Source organism: Triticum dicoccoides, chromosome 5A, assembly GCF_002162155.2.
Source record: "Triticum dicoccoides isolate Atlit2015 ecotype Zavitan chromosome 5A, WEW_v2.0, whole genome shotgun sequence".
NCBI classification, from domain to species: domain Eukaryota; kingdom Viridiplantae; phylum Streptophyta; class Magnoliopsida; order Poales; family Poaceae; genus Triticum; species Triticum dicoccoides.
The window spans coordinates 710,127,649-710,143,845 of NC_041388.1; the positions used below are offsets into that span (position 1 = coordinate 710,127,649).

Here is a 16,197-nt window from a genome sequence, read left to right on the forward strand (position 1 = left end):
TCTGCATTTACTACTATTACTCCAGAGATCGACCGCTATCCAGCATGTATCTAGTGGATTAAGTTAACAAGAACGGAGTAATGCCTTAAGCAAGATGACATGATGTAGAGGGATAAATGCAATCAATATGAAATAAACCCCATCGTTTTATCCTTAATGGCAACAATACAAATATGTGCCTCGCTAGCCCTTTTATTACTGGGTAAGGGCACAACAAGATTGAACCCAAAACAAAGCACATTTGCACAAATAAATATGTGTGCAAATGTAACGGTACAAATGTGTAACTGGGTCAACATCTCCTTTTTCAGTAACCAATTGATAGTCAATTAACGAACAGCTAGCGATGGCAACATAATCCATCCATTCTAAAATACATGGCACATCTTTTTTGCAAAAATCCTTTTATTGACAATTTATGCCGTGTATTCTAGAACACATGGAAACCGGTGCAAATTTTGATCTGGAACCGAGAATTTTTTTACTAGTTTAAATTGACATTTCTTAGAACTTAAATGTTGGAATTTTTCCTTTTCCTAGGGCATTCCATGTATACTAGTATTGTGTTGTATCGTTTATTTGTTGAGAACTCAAAAATCTAATTGAAATTAAATGTTAAGAATTTTTATATTTCCTATGTACAATTTGATGGGACCTTCATGTTTGTTCTCTTGATTTGTCTGATTTTAAAAAATCTATTGGGGGTTTTTTAGAATGAAAATCTATTGGGTTTTTAAGGGATGTCGATTTGTCTCATGTTGTCCTATAGAATGATGCAAAAGGAGCTCTTACTATAAAATTCCTAATGGTCCAAATTCTGCAAAAATCATATGAAATTCCTTTGAATCAAAGGAGTCCTTACTATTGTTAGTGTGGTATTGTCGGTTTTGAATCAAAGGAGTCATAATAATAGTACTAGCATATATACTTTGCCCATCTCCACCTCCACGACAGAAGCATCACAGCTCCATGAGCGCCAGTGACAGTGGTGGAGTAAACCAGTCCAAGAACAGCTGCTTAATTATCATATTACACCCTGCATTGCCTCATAATAACCCCAGCCTAAACCATCTCTCGCCGATCCTCCCCACAGTAATACCGCCATAATCCAAGGGGGCAAACCAAAAAGAAGCACCAAAAGCACAGACCCTCGCCGTCGCCGCCGGTGCCTACAGGCAGAAGCAGCCGCCGTTGTACTTGCCGCCCTTCATCTGCTCGCCGACCTTCCTCACCGTCACCGACGACGGCGCGCACGGCGTCCACTCCGCCGCCAGCCGCACCCTCGCCAGCCACCACCACCCGCTCCCGCCCCCACGCTTCCTCCTCGCCGACGCCTGCGCGGCCGCGGCCTCGGCGGCGAGGCGGCGGTTCTCGGCGCGGAGGCGTTCGATCTCGGCGACGCCGGCCTTGCGCTCGGCCTCCCAGGCGGCCATGGCCTCGAAGCACTCCCGGTTGCGGAGCTCCAGCCCGTACACCTGCGCCTGCAGCGCCTCCACCTTCCGCCCGAGGATGCACGCCCGGTGGTCGTCCCGCAGCTTCACGGCCAGCCGGGCCAGGTCGGCCGCGCGGCGGCGCGTGTAGCCGAGCTCGGCTGCGGCGGCCGCGGCCTCCTCCTCGGCGGCGGAGGCGCGGAAGGCCAGGCGCGCGTTCTCGCCCAGAAGGACCAGGCGCTCCGACTCGAGCACCTCCAGCAGGCTCCCCTGCAGGTCGATCTTGCGCGCCGACTCGGCCCTCCGGCGGTCGGCCTCGTCCGCCAGCAGGTCCCGGTCCACCCACGCCATCACCAGCTCCGCCACTACCAGGTCGCCGTCAACGGCCGGAGCAGCAACCGGAGTTGCGAAATGATCATCGGTGATTCCGGCGTGGGGCTGGAAGGAGAGGGAGCTGCCGGCGTCCGAGGAGCGGTCATCAACGTCGGAGGAGCAGTCGGAGCTGAGGTTGAGGTGGTGGGAGTGGAAGTGGGCAGACGACTTGGCGTTGGCGTTGGCGAGGAGGGACTGAGCGTAGCGGTCGGCGAGGTAGAGGTAGCGGTGGTGGAGGTCGGTGAGGAGCGCGAGCAGCTGCGGGCGGCGGTGGTAGTAGTTCTCGGCGCGCTCGGCGAAGGAGTGGTCCGCGGCCGCCGCCGCCGCGTCGTCGTCCGGCACGCCGGCCGCCAGCGCGCGCACGCGCTGCTCGATGTCTGCACGTAGAGCATCCATACAGTTTTTCACATTAGAGAAAATGGATGCATGCATGCATGCAGCAACTAAAAATTCTTTGAGATTAATTAATCTGGACTAATTGAGAGATGGGTAATTCACTGGGATAGATTGTTACAGTACCACGCTGGTAGCAGCCGTGGCATTTCAGAGAGAGATATGCAAGGATAAAAAGAAAGGAAAAAAAAGTGTGGAGTGTGAAGTGACAGTGCCGGCCCGTGACACGACGGCTCGTCTGCTGGCCGTGTCTTGGATTTTTCACTGCGGGCGGGCGGCCTGCCGGTGAAAGGGTTGACCCAGAATGATGGGTTTCTTTGCCAACTTGGTCACGTACAGACGCACCACTAGTAGACCAGTAGCAATATAGGAGTATATTCTTTTCTTTCTAGCGTATGCATGCATGGTTTTGAGGTGGGCGTACGTGGAGTTCAAAATTCGAAATCCGGCCGGAGAAGGTGGCGAAAGTGAGCAAGGAAGAATCCAACCAAAGCAAGCCGAGGCAGGCAGAGGATGAGGATGAGAGATTCCCGGACGAGGAGCTAGTTAACAAACAAACAAATGAAGAAAAGGAAGAGACACAGGTCGCTAGTGTACAATCTGGTCTCGTTCTCAGCTACAGATTAGTGACAGTAGGTAGTCGGGCACGGGGTGCAGCCGCACAGGTCATCTCGTTTTGACAATCTTGTGGGCACGCGTTCATACTACATACTGGAACAGTCTCGTGTCGGTGCCCGTGCCCGTGCCCGTGCCGAGCCGAGGCACCGCACGGCCGGGCCATGAACCTCTCTTCACTTGTACCCAGCGGAGGGACGAGCACGAGCACTGGCATCACTCGCTGCTCGCCACAGTGATGCTACCACTACTTCGTGGCCGTAGGTGAGTTGAGAATCCTCTGAGCGCGGCAGGCATTAATGCGCATCATCTCTCTCTCGCTCATCACTACTGTGCTAGTACGTGGTACGTGGTAGTACCACTGTGCGACATAGTAGCTAGCTTGATCGGCGGCATGGGTCAGGCAGGCAGGCAGGAACAACAAGAGTACCCTCTGAGAGAGAGAGAGAGAGAGAGAGAGAGAGAGAGAGATGTGAGAATCTAGCGCGATCTCTCTTGTGACCAGAGCGAACCCAAGTGTGGTGTGTTTACTACTCCAGCAGGCAGCAGGCACGCACAATAATCAATCGCCACTTTCACTGCAGCGAGCGATCGCACGCATTTATCCCCCGTGAGCACGTACGGCGGGCATGCCGCTGGTACAATGCTGCCACGAAATGAAGCCGCCCACGCCCATCGATCAGCCTACGCCTACGCCTACGCTCGTGAAGAAGAAACAGTGGGCGGCATGGCACTTCCGCGTACTACTACGGCCCCGTTTGGAGCTAGTTTCGGTTAGTTGGAGGCTCAAATCTCAAATAACCCAAAAGTATCCAAACAGAGAGGGTTAGAGTGGGTTAGTTTCATCTAACCCAACTATCCTGATGGAGAGGTGCTTATTTGGATTAGAGTGGGTTAGAAAATAACTCTTACTCTAACTATGTTAGAGTATCCAAACAGAGCTTACGTGTTGATGAGAGGAGGAGAGGAGAGGGATCATGACATCACCTGCGATGGCCGCCTGGAGCCACGGCGGGCACGTGCGACCCTCCTGCTCCTGCTGATGCAACATCATCTTCTCCAAGCCAAGCCAAGCCACGGCAGGGCCCGGCGAAGAAGCTGGGTTGGGGAAGGCGCCTGGCACAAGCCAAACCCCAGGCCACGCCGCACGTCGCTCGCTCGTGAACACCAGCTTTCTCCAGCGCTAGTCACGTCCCTGTCAGTCAGTCAGCACAAGACAAACACAGCAGTCCGTAAGCGTAAGCCATGGCATGAAGCAAGCGGAGTACGTACAGTAGAGTACAGTAGAGCGCAGCAGTACGTACTCCTTCCGATCCGAATTACTTGTGGGAGGTATGGATGTATCTAGATGTATTTTAGTTTTAGAAACATTCATTACTGCGACAAATAATCTGGACCGGATGGAGTAGTAGTATAAAAGTGGAGAGGAGCAGTATGGGCATGGTGAGAGGCGTGGCACGCCGCTGAAACAGTGGAGACGTGACGCGGCACTGCACGGTGGACTTGTGGGCGTACTCCACTCCACTCCACTCCTGGGGGACACGAGGCTGTGCGTGCTCGGGGGGTCCTACGCCGGCCGGCAAGCGGCAACGATGTGACATGAGCGAGTGCGTGGCGTGGCTTAGGGATCAACCATGTACTATGTCCCCGTCCCGAATCTCCACGCGCCCGCCCCAAAGGATGACGGGCGGGCCTACCTGCTCCTCCTCGGTTCCGTGCATGGCATGGCATGGCATGGCGCAGCTACTAGTACTAGTAGGAGGTAGGGGTGATTTCGCAGGGACCGAGGCCCGTCCCTTCCCGTCTTGTGTTGGATTCAGTGAGCGAGGCGAGGCCGAGGCCGAGGCCGAGGTAAAAATAAAAATAATAAACTAGTACTAATGTACTCTCTTGTTCACATATATAATTAAAAAAAAAGAGAACGGCGACACGTACGATCGCATTGGAGTTGCTTACTAGCTTCTAGTGCCATGTACTATAATTCCGAACGGAACGGAGGGAGTACATACATAACCCGTGGACGACAAGAACAGGGAATTACTAGTGCCCCCCTAAGTGCTGTTGTAAAAAAAAACTGTGGAGGACAAGGAATTTAGCACTAATCGAGGTCCCAGGAATGAATGGATGGATGAACGGCGTTGTGCTCGTCCCGTTTTCATAGATTGTCCGTGGTTGCAAAACGCCACAAGAGAGATGCTGACGATTTATTTGCCAAAATGGGTGGAAATCTAAAAGATAGCATATGAGATGGTTCAAGTCATTTCAAATTAAAGTGGCGACTCCTGCTACACTACCAGGAGAGGAGAGATACGCTAAATCATCATTATCTCCCTAGCTAGAAGCGGAAAGAAAGACAGTGCAGAGATCAAGAGAAAGAGAGAGGGAGACTTACAAGTCAGTCAGAGGGGGCGGACGCGAGGACGAGCGCCATTGTTGTTCCCCTCCCCGGCAGGCGCAGGCGGAAGCACCCCCTTCCTTTCCTCTTCTTCTTTCTTGATCTGATGAGTAGTCCTCTTCTTCTTCTTCTATTACTACTACTGGACAGTGGACACACACAGAGAGAAAGAATAAGACTAGCCGAGCTGAGCCCTGCCCTGCATATATATATATAAATATATACAGGGGCTCCTGACTTGTGTCGTCCAAGCCAACCTTCCTTCGGCCCCGTACTTCATCCCATCCGTCCACGGGTCCAACGGGCGGCCCGGATGAGACCTGGTGCTCGCTGGGTAGTTGACCGGGGGCAGTGAATGTAATTAATTGCAAAGCACTTCCGATGAGGAGTAGAAAGAGTAGAAGAAAATCCAACCAACCTACCGCCAAAATCAACCATCATCCGTTACAGGACGACTTCCAATTTATTTTATACAAACGGGGTGGTTGCGAACCGAGTCCCCGGGCCGGGATTCCAATTTCGAAATCGGATCTCGCCAAACTTGCTCAACAAGTATGAATGTAGTGCCGGCGTTGGCAACCACTCCAGGTGCGAGATTTCAATGACCGTAGAAAATGCCTTGCAACAAAGTCATTTCTGAAAGAAGAAAAAAACCACTGTCAAATGGGCTTATCATTCAACAGGGCTGGAACTTGAACTTGTTGCAGATGAGGATTCGAGCCGGGTTCCCAACCAGAACTGGGCGTCAGTTCAAATTTCCTGAATAAATCTGGTGAGTGCTGGCATTGGCAACCACTCTGGATATGGATCTTCTATCGCTGTACAAACAAACTGTGAAATGGGCGCAAGATTATACACATGGAGCTTCGACACTTAGTAGTTGCTACGTATATCATGTATATACACATGTCAGGCTAAAACATGGTGTCGACTAGTATAATTAGGGAAGACATTAGTGTCACTGTCAAAACAAAGGGAAGACGTTAGTGTCTGCTAATAATTAACTAATGTCTCAGCTCAGGGGGCGCCACAACCGATAAACGGCAAATCGGAATCAAAAAGTTGGAAACATGATACAACATCATCCCCTTGGGGAGAATCTCATCCTTCTGTGGGCTGTTTGTGACCCCTACCGACGATCTCTACTATGCGCGCTTTTCGTGCTATCTTCCCCATCGTCCTCAGCCTCGCACTGCCCTGACTCAGGCCCAGAGACCTCGCCGGGGCTGCGCTTCTGGCCGTCCTCCCCTGCGCCATTGTCGGAGTCCATCGGCACCGCGCCTTCCTCCTGGTCGCCCCCGCTGCCGCCACCGTCCGTCTCGGGCGTGGCCGCGGCAACCTTCACGCAGCCAAGGCATAAGATGCATATTACGGGTTATGGTAGCCCAGATATGCGCCAGATGATGCCCTAGGTACCTGTGGCTCCCTGGGGTGAGCTGAAGTGCCTTTTGTGTCTTCCCGTTTAGGCCGTTTGGCCTTCTCCCCGGGCTTTGAATTGAATTTGGCGCGCACGTCGGGTGGCAACAGCTCGGGAGGTACAACCCCTTCGATCCCGTAGTCACAAAACTGAAATAGGGCGGTAAGCATTAGTTAGCTGATGATAAAACATGGCAAACTATACATGGATTTTGTGCTCACAGGCTCATGGAAGTTTAAAATGGTATTTTCATTTATTTATTTTTCTGAGAAAGCATGTGAACTAGCAAAAAATTATGCAGAATATGCCCATTGGTCAGCTGTATAAAAGACATGACGAATGACTTCCTGGACAAATATGATTTGGTTTCTCCTGTAGAGCACATGAGCATTCATAATGTTTCTGCACAATGTTTGCTGGCACACATATTTTTACGCAAATACACATTTTTCTGAAATTTCAAATAAAAGTTCTTCATTCAGGAACATGTGCATGATCTACAATGATGAAAATTATGCATGTAAGAGAGACTGTAATAGTTACGTACTCGAGAAAATCCTTCCAGATCTTGTCGGGCTTGAAACCGTAAACCTTTCCAACAATAAACCTGTTAAACAAATGCGGCTTTTAAGACCACCAAACATATTAAAAAGAAAAATGCAATGCTGTTTCCGACGCCAGGTCATATAGGCAAACCCAAAAATAACACTATTGAAATCAGTGTCCATGAAATGAGGACTTCATTCCATGAGCACTCCACTGAGCCACTGATAAGAGCTCAGGGCCTTTTGTTTCTGCCTAATGCGATTTGAACCATCCCTGTCTTGGTGTGGGACAAGACCCGTTACCAGTCCAGAACTACGTCAACAACATTCTGTTCTCTAAAAGAACAGTTCATAACAGCATTGCGTCAGGTAGATCATGGGCTGAGAAGACCTGATATACACATGCCTGCTTCCAAGTGTTCTTTTAACATGAAACATGTAGGCACAATAAAGCATTAAATTCCAGCTTAATCCCCATACATATCAGCAAATATGGAAAGGGAGAATTTCTATGCCATCTGCATAAATGGTCATAACACAAAGATTATTTTTATCAATTTTTTTAGCAAAACTTCTTTGGAAGAATAATATGATTTCGTTCAATGGATAGCTGTTAGATCCTTTGCATCACCTTGAATTTTAGGTATGGATGACTTACGCACAAATATTAACTAATTGGGATCCAGCAGGGTTCTTCATCAGAAACTTCTAGTACAGCAGGCACTCAAGACAAATAAGGCTGGGATTTGAACTTACGCGGTTATTTTTGTGATGATACTCCTCCTCAATTCCGGCAGATGTGTCCATCTGCAAATTTACATTGAAAAGTCAGTATTCGAGGACTATCCTAATAAGTTACCGTACATAAAAAAAGGATGAATGAATCAGAGGTGAAAAATAAAAATGGAAGAAAAACTAAAGTGCTTACATCTTCTGCAAGTGGTTTCCAATATTCTGTAACGGATGGCATGCGGACTCGGTCAGAATCAGTCAAAGCATCCTGCAGTTCCAATGCAAATGAGATGTGGGTTCCACAAGAAACTTCAAAAACTGTATGGCCAGAAAAAAGGTAACTCAAGGCACATACAGGTAATTGGATGATTATTTATCAATACTGTGTAGGCCATTCAACTAACAGGGCAGTAGCTTGCAGCAAATTTGTACAAGGCCGCTGTCCTGCTGAAATGTCCCCACTCAAACTCATATTTCTTATAAAAGTAAATTTGTACAGTAAGAAAAAGTAAGTTCTTCGATACTCTACCAGTACGAAAAAAGATTGCAGTTATATGTTATAGTACCCAATCAAATAGGATAATAATGTAAAGTTGTAGCTTAAAACGTACAGGGTTTAATTCTGCCCATTTCCACAGTTGAGCAAGTTCCTTGTTTCCCAATCTCCACCTTGGCTTACTACAATGAAAGAAAACAGAATAGTGAAAACAGCTTAAAATTAGTACAGTGAAAACAGCAGAGCACAACATAATAAGCTCTCAAATTACAAGAGTGAAAACAGCTTAAAATCTATAACTGACCTAACCAAAATTTACTGTTGCCCTATATCTTCATTTTATCACAAAATAAGACTACTAAATTTAGGATTTATACTACAAAAGAACTGGTACGGAAATAGGAAATGTGTTAGGTCAAATAATTTATGCAGCATTTTATATGTAAACTTGTTAAATGGTTACTTTTTCCTAGACAAATCTAGAACACAAAAACTACAATGAGACGATCAATGTTATTATCCATTCCTTGATCCTCCACTGTAGAAAAATATCATATTTGACAGGATTATGCCCATTATAATGCCCAACATGGACTTCATAACCCGTCTAACTATTAATTAACATACATAAGTACTGACATCTGATATGAATGCCGGTCAAACTGGTCAATTCCAAGCTTCGCTCAAGACAAAAATGAAAAATTAATCAACATGTGGGTAGTAAAAGTTCTAAATAACTGCAATAGATTCCCAAACTCTCGAGCGATTCTTAATTGCTGGGCGAAAATAATAATAAACAGACTAGTGTGAAACAAACTAGACGTAAAACTCCATATGCTTGCTTCATGACAGTTCACAAAAAGGTGATTGCCGCTAAAATGCACCCAGTTACATACACCTGACTCTGAAGGAACTAACAGACACTATATAATTATCAAGGAAGTGCTTAACCAAATATACAAGTACTCACTAATAACATGGTCGATGCATGCAGTTTTGTTGGTTAATATTAAAATGATTTCTGCTTTCAAACAGTTATACACTTACACACGTTCTGCTCAACTAAGCACGCTAGCAGAAACACAAATAACAACAAATCAGAAAACATGTAAATGACTGAAGAAAGCAAGTAGCACACCGTTTTCTGGCTCCAGCTTGTCCTGACTTCTTTTCAAAAGGTTGTTTTTCAAATGCTGGGCATCCATCTCTCTTCCACCATACCTTTTCAAAATGCAAGCAGAGGGATAAGAAGTGGTGGTGAAAATTCGCAACGGAAGTACAAGACTAGTACACTGCAGCAAAGTATATACCCAGTTTTTCTCCCGCTCAAGAATATGCTCGATGCTTTGTAGGAACTCCTTCCCTTTCGGTGGAATCATCTCCAGAAGATTCTTGACACGCTCTTCACAGGATTTGATTTCCTCTTTCTGATTATATAGGGGGGACAGGAGATAAGATTATCTTATCCACAGAATTAACTCATAACTCAATGATGGTCTAATAAGGCCCACAAAGAAACCAATAACTAAGACAATCACAATTCCTGGTTTACTATACTACCACTATGGCCCAGTTTACTTGTATCAGGCACTCGGAGACTAGCAGTTGGTACTGGTAATAGTTGACCCAATTACCACTTACCAGTTACCAGTGACTTCGTGCTAGCACAACTTACAGTATGGAACACCTTACTTTCAACAAAAAATAGTTATATTTGACCCTTTATGGTAAGCACACACCTATAATTGGAGGCCAAATTGGACAATGTGATAAGTATAAACCAATAGGTCAAAACAACTTATTCTACCAATATAGGTATACCTATAGGTGTAATATCTGCACTACGGAGTCATGCAAATACCAGGAATGACAGACCCAAAATAAAGGATTTCACGAGAATAAATGCCACGGTTGTCACATAGCTGTTGAAATGTCACAATATATTGATAGCAATCATGTAGTGATATATGAATATACTAAAATGTTGAAAATTATTGAGTTACATTGTCCCAGGTGTTCATACCTATGGTATGTTAGTTACATTACTTACTTATAAGTAATAACTGTATGTCAAAAATAAACAGGTAGGCTATTTGTTTCATACCATGCTCTCGGATGGACCTTCTTTGTCACTCTTTCCAGGGGCCTGGTGAAGAGAATAATTTTGTCAGTGATCAACACAGCACAGATAGTAGCAGGCTAATCGACGACAAGAAATTGAGCTGAAATAACGGGAAAAAGGACTACTGTGTCTATGATGATTGCAAGATTCTGCAAGTATATTCCAGTTCAGACTTCACTATGCCAACAAAGAAAGCTTGATGGTCCAGATTAGTTATAACTTTCCTTCCGATTATTGCCAGATGCATGTCGGCATTCTACAGCATGGATCGTATATTAAGCCACAGTAACAGCAGCAACCATAAGTGACAGTAATGCTATTCTATCAACTAAGTGACAGTAATGCCAAGAGGTCCTGGGTTCGAACCAGCCTTTCTGCATTGCACTTTGCAGGGGTAAGACTAGGTTCCTATAATCCCTCCCCAGACCCCACCTTGTGTGGGAGCTTCTATGCACTGGGCCTGTCCTTTTTTTTTTATGGTCATAGTTACTCTTAGCTAGGTACATGAGAAAGTTAGCGACTGTATCGCATCGTCAGTGTCATTCAAAATAGTGAGAAGCTGGCCAGTGTGGAACACAAGTATCTCATCATCAGTACCATGGAAGAGAGAAAGCAGTGAAAGAAGAATTTATTGTAATGGGTAAAGGAATTATTGTAAGCGGTGAAAGAAGAATTTATTGAATCTCCTCATCAGTAGCCGATGTGCAGTCACGTGGCAGCATAATACACTTGAATTGGGCAGAGGACAGGAAATATGCATATAAATAAACAGAACTAGGATGCAACGAAATTTAAGATTTATTACAGGGATAGGTGCTGTTTTTTGCTTTTGCGGCTACTCAGAATACAAGAACATGCTGCTTATCACAGAATGGATAGACAAAGGGAAACCCCTAAGTACTTGGAAAATTTGAACAAGAATGTACAATAGGGACAAACTGATGTTAGATTGCAACCTAAACTCAAAATATGTGTACCTTGAGATAGTCAAAAAATATAAGGCATTGGACAAGGATGTGGCGTCGAAAACTTGCGTCTTTCAACTGCATAAAAGAATGTCATAAGGTTATACAACAACAGTGAACAGTCACCAAAGAAACTAGTGTCAGATGCTTTACCTCCAAACCCATCAATTTACTGCTAGTAAGGTACTTAATATTAAAGGCAGCATCTTCCTCCTGCTCAAGATTATTATGTTTTCCATCAGCATCGCTGAGAGGCTGAGCTTCAAATGTGCTCAACACGACCTGAAATTTAGTAATTAGCATCATCAGAAGTTCAGAACAGAAACATTGAACAGGAAATGGTAAAAGGTTGCATGTCATGGAAAAATGAAGGAGAGTGTACCGTTAAATTAGATGCAAACTTTTGCCATTTTGTTGGATTTGTAGTAGTCAAAGAAGGGTTCCTGAAATGCTCCTAGAATGAAAATAAAACCCAAAGTTAAGAATTGACCAACCTCACTTGAGAAATTAATGGGTGGCATAATGATGATTTTGAATCCCAGAGATTAACAAGTACAATATATCAACCTGCAAACTCCAAAGGGTCTGGTAGAAGTTGAAATCAACAGAAATTCCTGAAATACAAAGGTGCATTAGGAAACGCTATCACTTACAATACACTTGCATGAAGATAGGAAAGAACAGGATAAATTTGCAAAGTAACATTAAAAATATAAATAATATAGCAATTATTTTTATCAGGACAATTGTACTAACCGTCAGTGGCATCTTTCTCATACTTAGTTTCATTTGATGTGTTGAAAACTCCCTTGATATTGAGAGCTGATAAGTAAAAATAGAAGAATAAAATAAGCAGTGTACCCAGAGGACAGTTATAATTCCTTGTCAATAAGGAGCCAAACTAGCTGGAGTAGGGGAAGAAATAATAAACCTGAACGCTCTGACAACGGGAAGAAATGTGCCAGGAACATGATAATGCGTCCACAGAACACCACATCGTTCGACTGAAATTTCATAGTATAGAAAATATGAATGCTATTAGAGAATATAAACTTTGTATCAGATGAAACTCCAAGAAATAGAACTAGTGCTCTTGAGAAGTGAAGGTGATGGTCGAAAACTTTTCACTGATAAGGCCAATAGCACATTTATTACACAATAAAGTAATCAAATAACCAGACTAACCTTTGAAAGTCTTCGAAGTAGTTGGTTGCAAGTCCTCAGCATAACCAACTTGCCACGCCCAAATAGCTCTTGCTAGAAATAACCCGAAAAAACCCATTTAGCAAAACTATGGACATACATTATGTAAATCATACCGGCACCACAAACCATTAAAAAATGAGTGCAATTCGCAAATCCGCAATTACCTTCCCCAAGACATCCTGCTTGCTCTCAATATACCCAAAGACATCTTTGCAGTCTTTGATAGTTGACATATCCGTCAGATCTTCCAATAACTGGAATACCATGCCACCCTCAACATGCCCTCTTTCACAAAGGTAAAGCATGATATCTGATATGGCAGAAGTTGGATTTATCAGAATAAAATACATACGCTTACAAACTGATGTGGGTAATAAAAATATTTGGACAGAACTGGTGAAAGAATTCTGACTGACCAAGAAGACGTGTTATCAGGCAATTACTTTCCCCGCTATCCAATGAGTTTCCATACTGCATAATTCCTTTACCCGATTGAACTGCAGATGACTAGAGTGTACAACAGAATCAGCAATCGGGTTTGTTTCTAGGATCGTATGATCAGCAAATAAAAAAGCGCATCAATTACTATCTCCTCCTATTAAGGCAATTTGCAGTCAGCTATCAACCAAAATATAGAAACATTTAGTGGACAGTGTAGGATGGACGAGAAGTCAAGAACTGTTCCACAGCCTTAGGTTCCAACAGGGACTCAGTGAGGCTGTGACCCAGAAAATTGAATTTTCTTTTTTATATCACAAGTTTAGGATAGCCCACCACATATGCAATGTGGTCAGAAAACTGAAAGTGTGCACATCACTTTGCAACAGGTATTAGTGTGGCCTTGTCTGCGTTAAAGAAGCTTACCACAAGTTCCTGCAGCAGCCTTCGAAGAGCATTCTCCAAGGTCTGGTTCTCCTCTAGAACCAGCACCGTTTGCTTCTGCCAAATCAGATGAGAAACCGGGTTAAAATACATGCCTGTGCATTTAGAACACACCACAGCTCAAGGATTACCAAATCATACAGTAAAGCGGAACGCAACTGCTGGCCTTTCACCAACGAATCTGGTTGTGCGGTGTATGCATACCTGAGGCTTAATCGCTTCCTGAACTGCCTGGAGGGCGAAAGCTTCGGGGGCCTCGTTCCTGGACAGCGCCGTCCGGAACACTCCCTGCGACCAAGCAAACGAGTCGAATTTAGGGGAATTGGCGGCCTATCCTCCCGGACTGGAGCACATCGTGTACGAGATGGGGGAGAGAGGGGGGCTCACGATGATGCGGTCGCGGTCGGCGTGGCTGGAGACGGCGGCGGGCGCGGAGGGAGAGGAAGTGGGCGCCCGGTCCTTGGCGAGGAGGATCCGGAGGCCGGAGTTGGACGGCGGCGGCGGCGGCGGCGAGGGCTCCGCCATGGCAAGGGAGGCGACTCGCTGCTGGTAGGGTTCGAGGGACGGACGAGTCGGGCCGAACGGCGTGAGTCTCACTTGTAAAGTTTTTTCTTTTTTCTTTTACAGTGCGGATGTAATTTTTCGATGGGCAGCACTCTGCGCTCAAACTTTGGGCCGGTCCAGCCCTCGATGTTAGATGCGCCCCCACATAGCCGTCGGATCATGCCTTTCCCAGCGCTTGTCACCCTGGCAGGTTTTTTAATCTGAAGAAAGCACCGCTGCAGGTCATGGCGGCCGCCCCCGTCGCCATGTCACGCAGCGCGCCGTCGCCCTCCCCTGTTTGCCCTCACCATCGAAAGTCGCCGCCATGCTCGATGGCAGTGCTCTTCGTCGACGCTCACAGACAAAAAAAAGTTGTCGAAAAAGATGCTCTACGTTGCCGCGTGTTGAATCAATTGAAATCCTTGGTTCCAGCAAATTAAAGATAAGGTTGTAGCAAAAAGTCCCTCATCCAGTAAAGAACGAATAACTAACTCTAGTGAAAGCATTTTTGGGTGCTGGTTCCAACAACAAAAAACGTGGTTGTAGCAAAAAATCGATGGTCTGGCGAAAGCGAACTCTGGTGGAAGCATTTTTTGGTGCTGGTTCCAGCAAAAATCGATGCGGGGTGTAGCAAATTACATCGCTGGATGCAGTTCCTCCGCGCCTACTTTCAACTGGTTCCAGCAAAAAAAGATGCCGACGGTAGCAAATTGAAGCACCGGTTGTAGCATTTCCCCCCTGGTTGTAGCTTCGCCATGCGATGGTCGTAGCCGATGCTCGTGCTGGTTCCAACAAAAATTGATGACGGATGTAGCAAAAAGATCGCTGGATGCAGCTGATTCCCATCACATAGTCTTCTCCGATGTAGCAAAAGCAAAGGTTGGTTTCAGCAAAAAAGATTGCTAGTTCCAGCAAAAACAATTCATGGCGGCCATGCCGTTACCGCCGAGCACTATCATCTCCCTGTTGCAGCAAAAATGCAAGCAGGTTCCAGCAAAAATCAAACACGGTTCCAGCAAAAACAAATTAAGAAAAAAAAACAGCTTATTCTCCGCCACCGCCATCGCCGCCAGCCACCACCAACGCCGGCTGAAGCAAAAATCCTGCTGGACGGGGTTCAGCGCCGCACATCGTTGGGTTCCCGGATACTAGGACTAGATGGGGGGTGTGGTTATGTAGCAGCGCTGCCGTTGTGGTGGGTTGTAGGTGCGCCGGCGCCGGGAAGACGGGGAGGTCTGAAGAGAGAAGAGGAGGCGAGCTCGGTGAAGAAATCAGAGACGGAAGCAAAGACGAAGGAACGAGTGGATGAGGTCGCGAGTTAAGAGATAAGGAAAGAAAAAAAGAAAGCGGTGCGGTCTGGCCAGCGTGACGCGGCATGTGTGCGCAACTCCAATGTGCATAGCTAGCGAGGCGACCGGGCGAAAGTTTCGGCCGGCTCGCCGATTGTAAACATTTCCCTTTTTCGATTGGGAGCAAATTCATGTTCCACACAATGACACAACCGCTTCACGTTGTGTGCATTTTGCATTTATTTGTGTATATATAATTGTTCCTCCCAATTTTGCTACTCCCTCCATTCTATAATGTAGTGCCTATAGATATTTTGAGAAGTCAAACTTTGTAAATTTTGACTAAGTTTATAGAGAAAAATATTTATATCTAGAATAGCAAAAATATATAATGTGAAACTACATCTTATGATGAATCTAGTGATATATGTTTCGCACTCTAGATGTAAATATATAAATCATGGTTTACTTTTTCACTTTTGCTATTGTTCTCACTGGCGGAGCTACGTGAGGGCAAACCTGTGCCGTGGCCCGCCCATGTTTGGAGCAAAGCGGAATTCTATACATATGGAGTATAGCCCGCCAGCTCAGTCCAGTCCTGACCTGGCGATTAAGTATAGTTCTCTCGCTGCATCGTATCTATCATACCGCCATGTACTCTCCCGATTAAGTCATGCACTCACACTAGGTTTGAGCAGCCATCGTTAACCCCCAAGCACTTCGCATTGTTCCAACGAGTAGCAGTGCTCATGGTGACACATCCACCGCCACTTATTGTTCTGTTAACTGGGATTG

General features: G+C 45.9%; 2 protein-coding genes across 2 annotated transcripts; both read right to left on the reverse strand.

Annotated features, from left to right (window-relative positions):
• Positions 1 to 904: 904 nt before the first annotated feature.
• Positions 905 to 5,391, reverse strand: LOC119304375 (kinase-interacting family protein-like). Its single transcript, XM_037581558.1, has 3 exons — positions 5,203 to 5,391; positions 3,798 to 4,005; positions 905 to 2,179 (listed from the first exon to the last, which is right to left on the reverse strand). The coding sequence occupies exons 2-3, from the start codon at positions 3,862 to 3,864 to the stop codon at positions 1,170 to 1,172; spliced, it is 1,077 nt and encodes a 358-aa protein (XP_037437455.1). The 5' UTR covers positions 3,865 to 4,005; positions 5,203 to 5,391; the 3' UTR covers positions 905 to 1,169.
• Positions 5,392 to 6,070: 679 nt separating this feature from the next.
• LOC119304376 (THO complex subunit 1-like) lies at positions 6,071 to 14,155 on the reverse strand. Its single transcript, XM_037581559.1, has 21 exons — positions 13,958 to 14,155; positions 13,775 to 13,858; positions 13,553 to 13,627; positions 13,105 to 13,195; positions 12,853 to 12,998; positions 12,668 to 12,739; positions 12,414 to 12,486; positions 12,239 to 12,304; positions 12,050 to 12,096; positions 11,865 to 11,936; positions 11,636 to 11,764; positions 11,495 to 11,560; positions 10,500 to 10,541; positions 9,706 to 9,822; positions 9,534 to 9,616; positions 8,511 to 8,577; positions 8,096 to 8,167; positions 7,924 to 7,974; positions 7,170 to 7,229; positions 6,622 to 6,771; positions 6,071 to 6,544 (listed from the first exon to the last, which is right to left on the reverse strand). The coding sequence occupies exons 1-21, from the start codon at positions 14,093 to 14,095 to the stop codon at positions 6,335 to 6,337; spliced, it is 1,911 nt and encodes a 636-aa protein (XP_037437456.1). The 5' UTR covers positions 14,096 to 14,155; the 3' UTR covers positions 6,071 to 6,334.
• Positions 14,156 to 16,197: the final 2,042 nt, after the last annotated feature.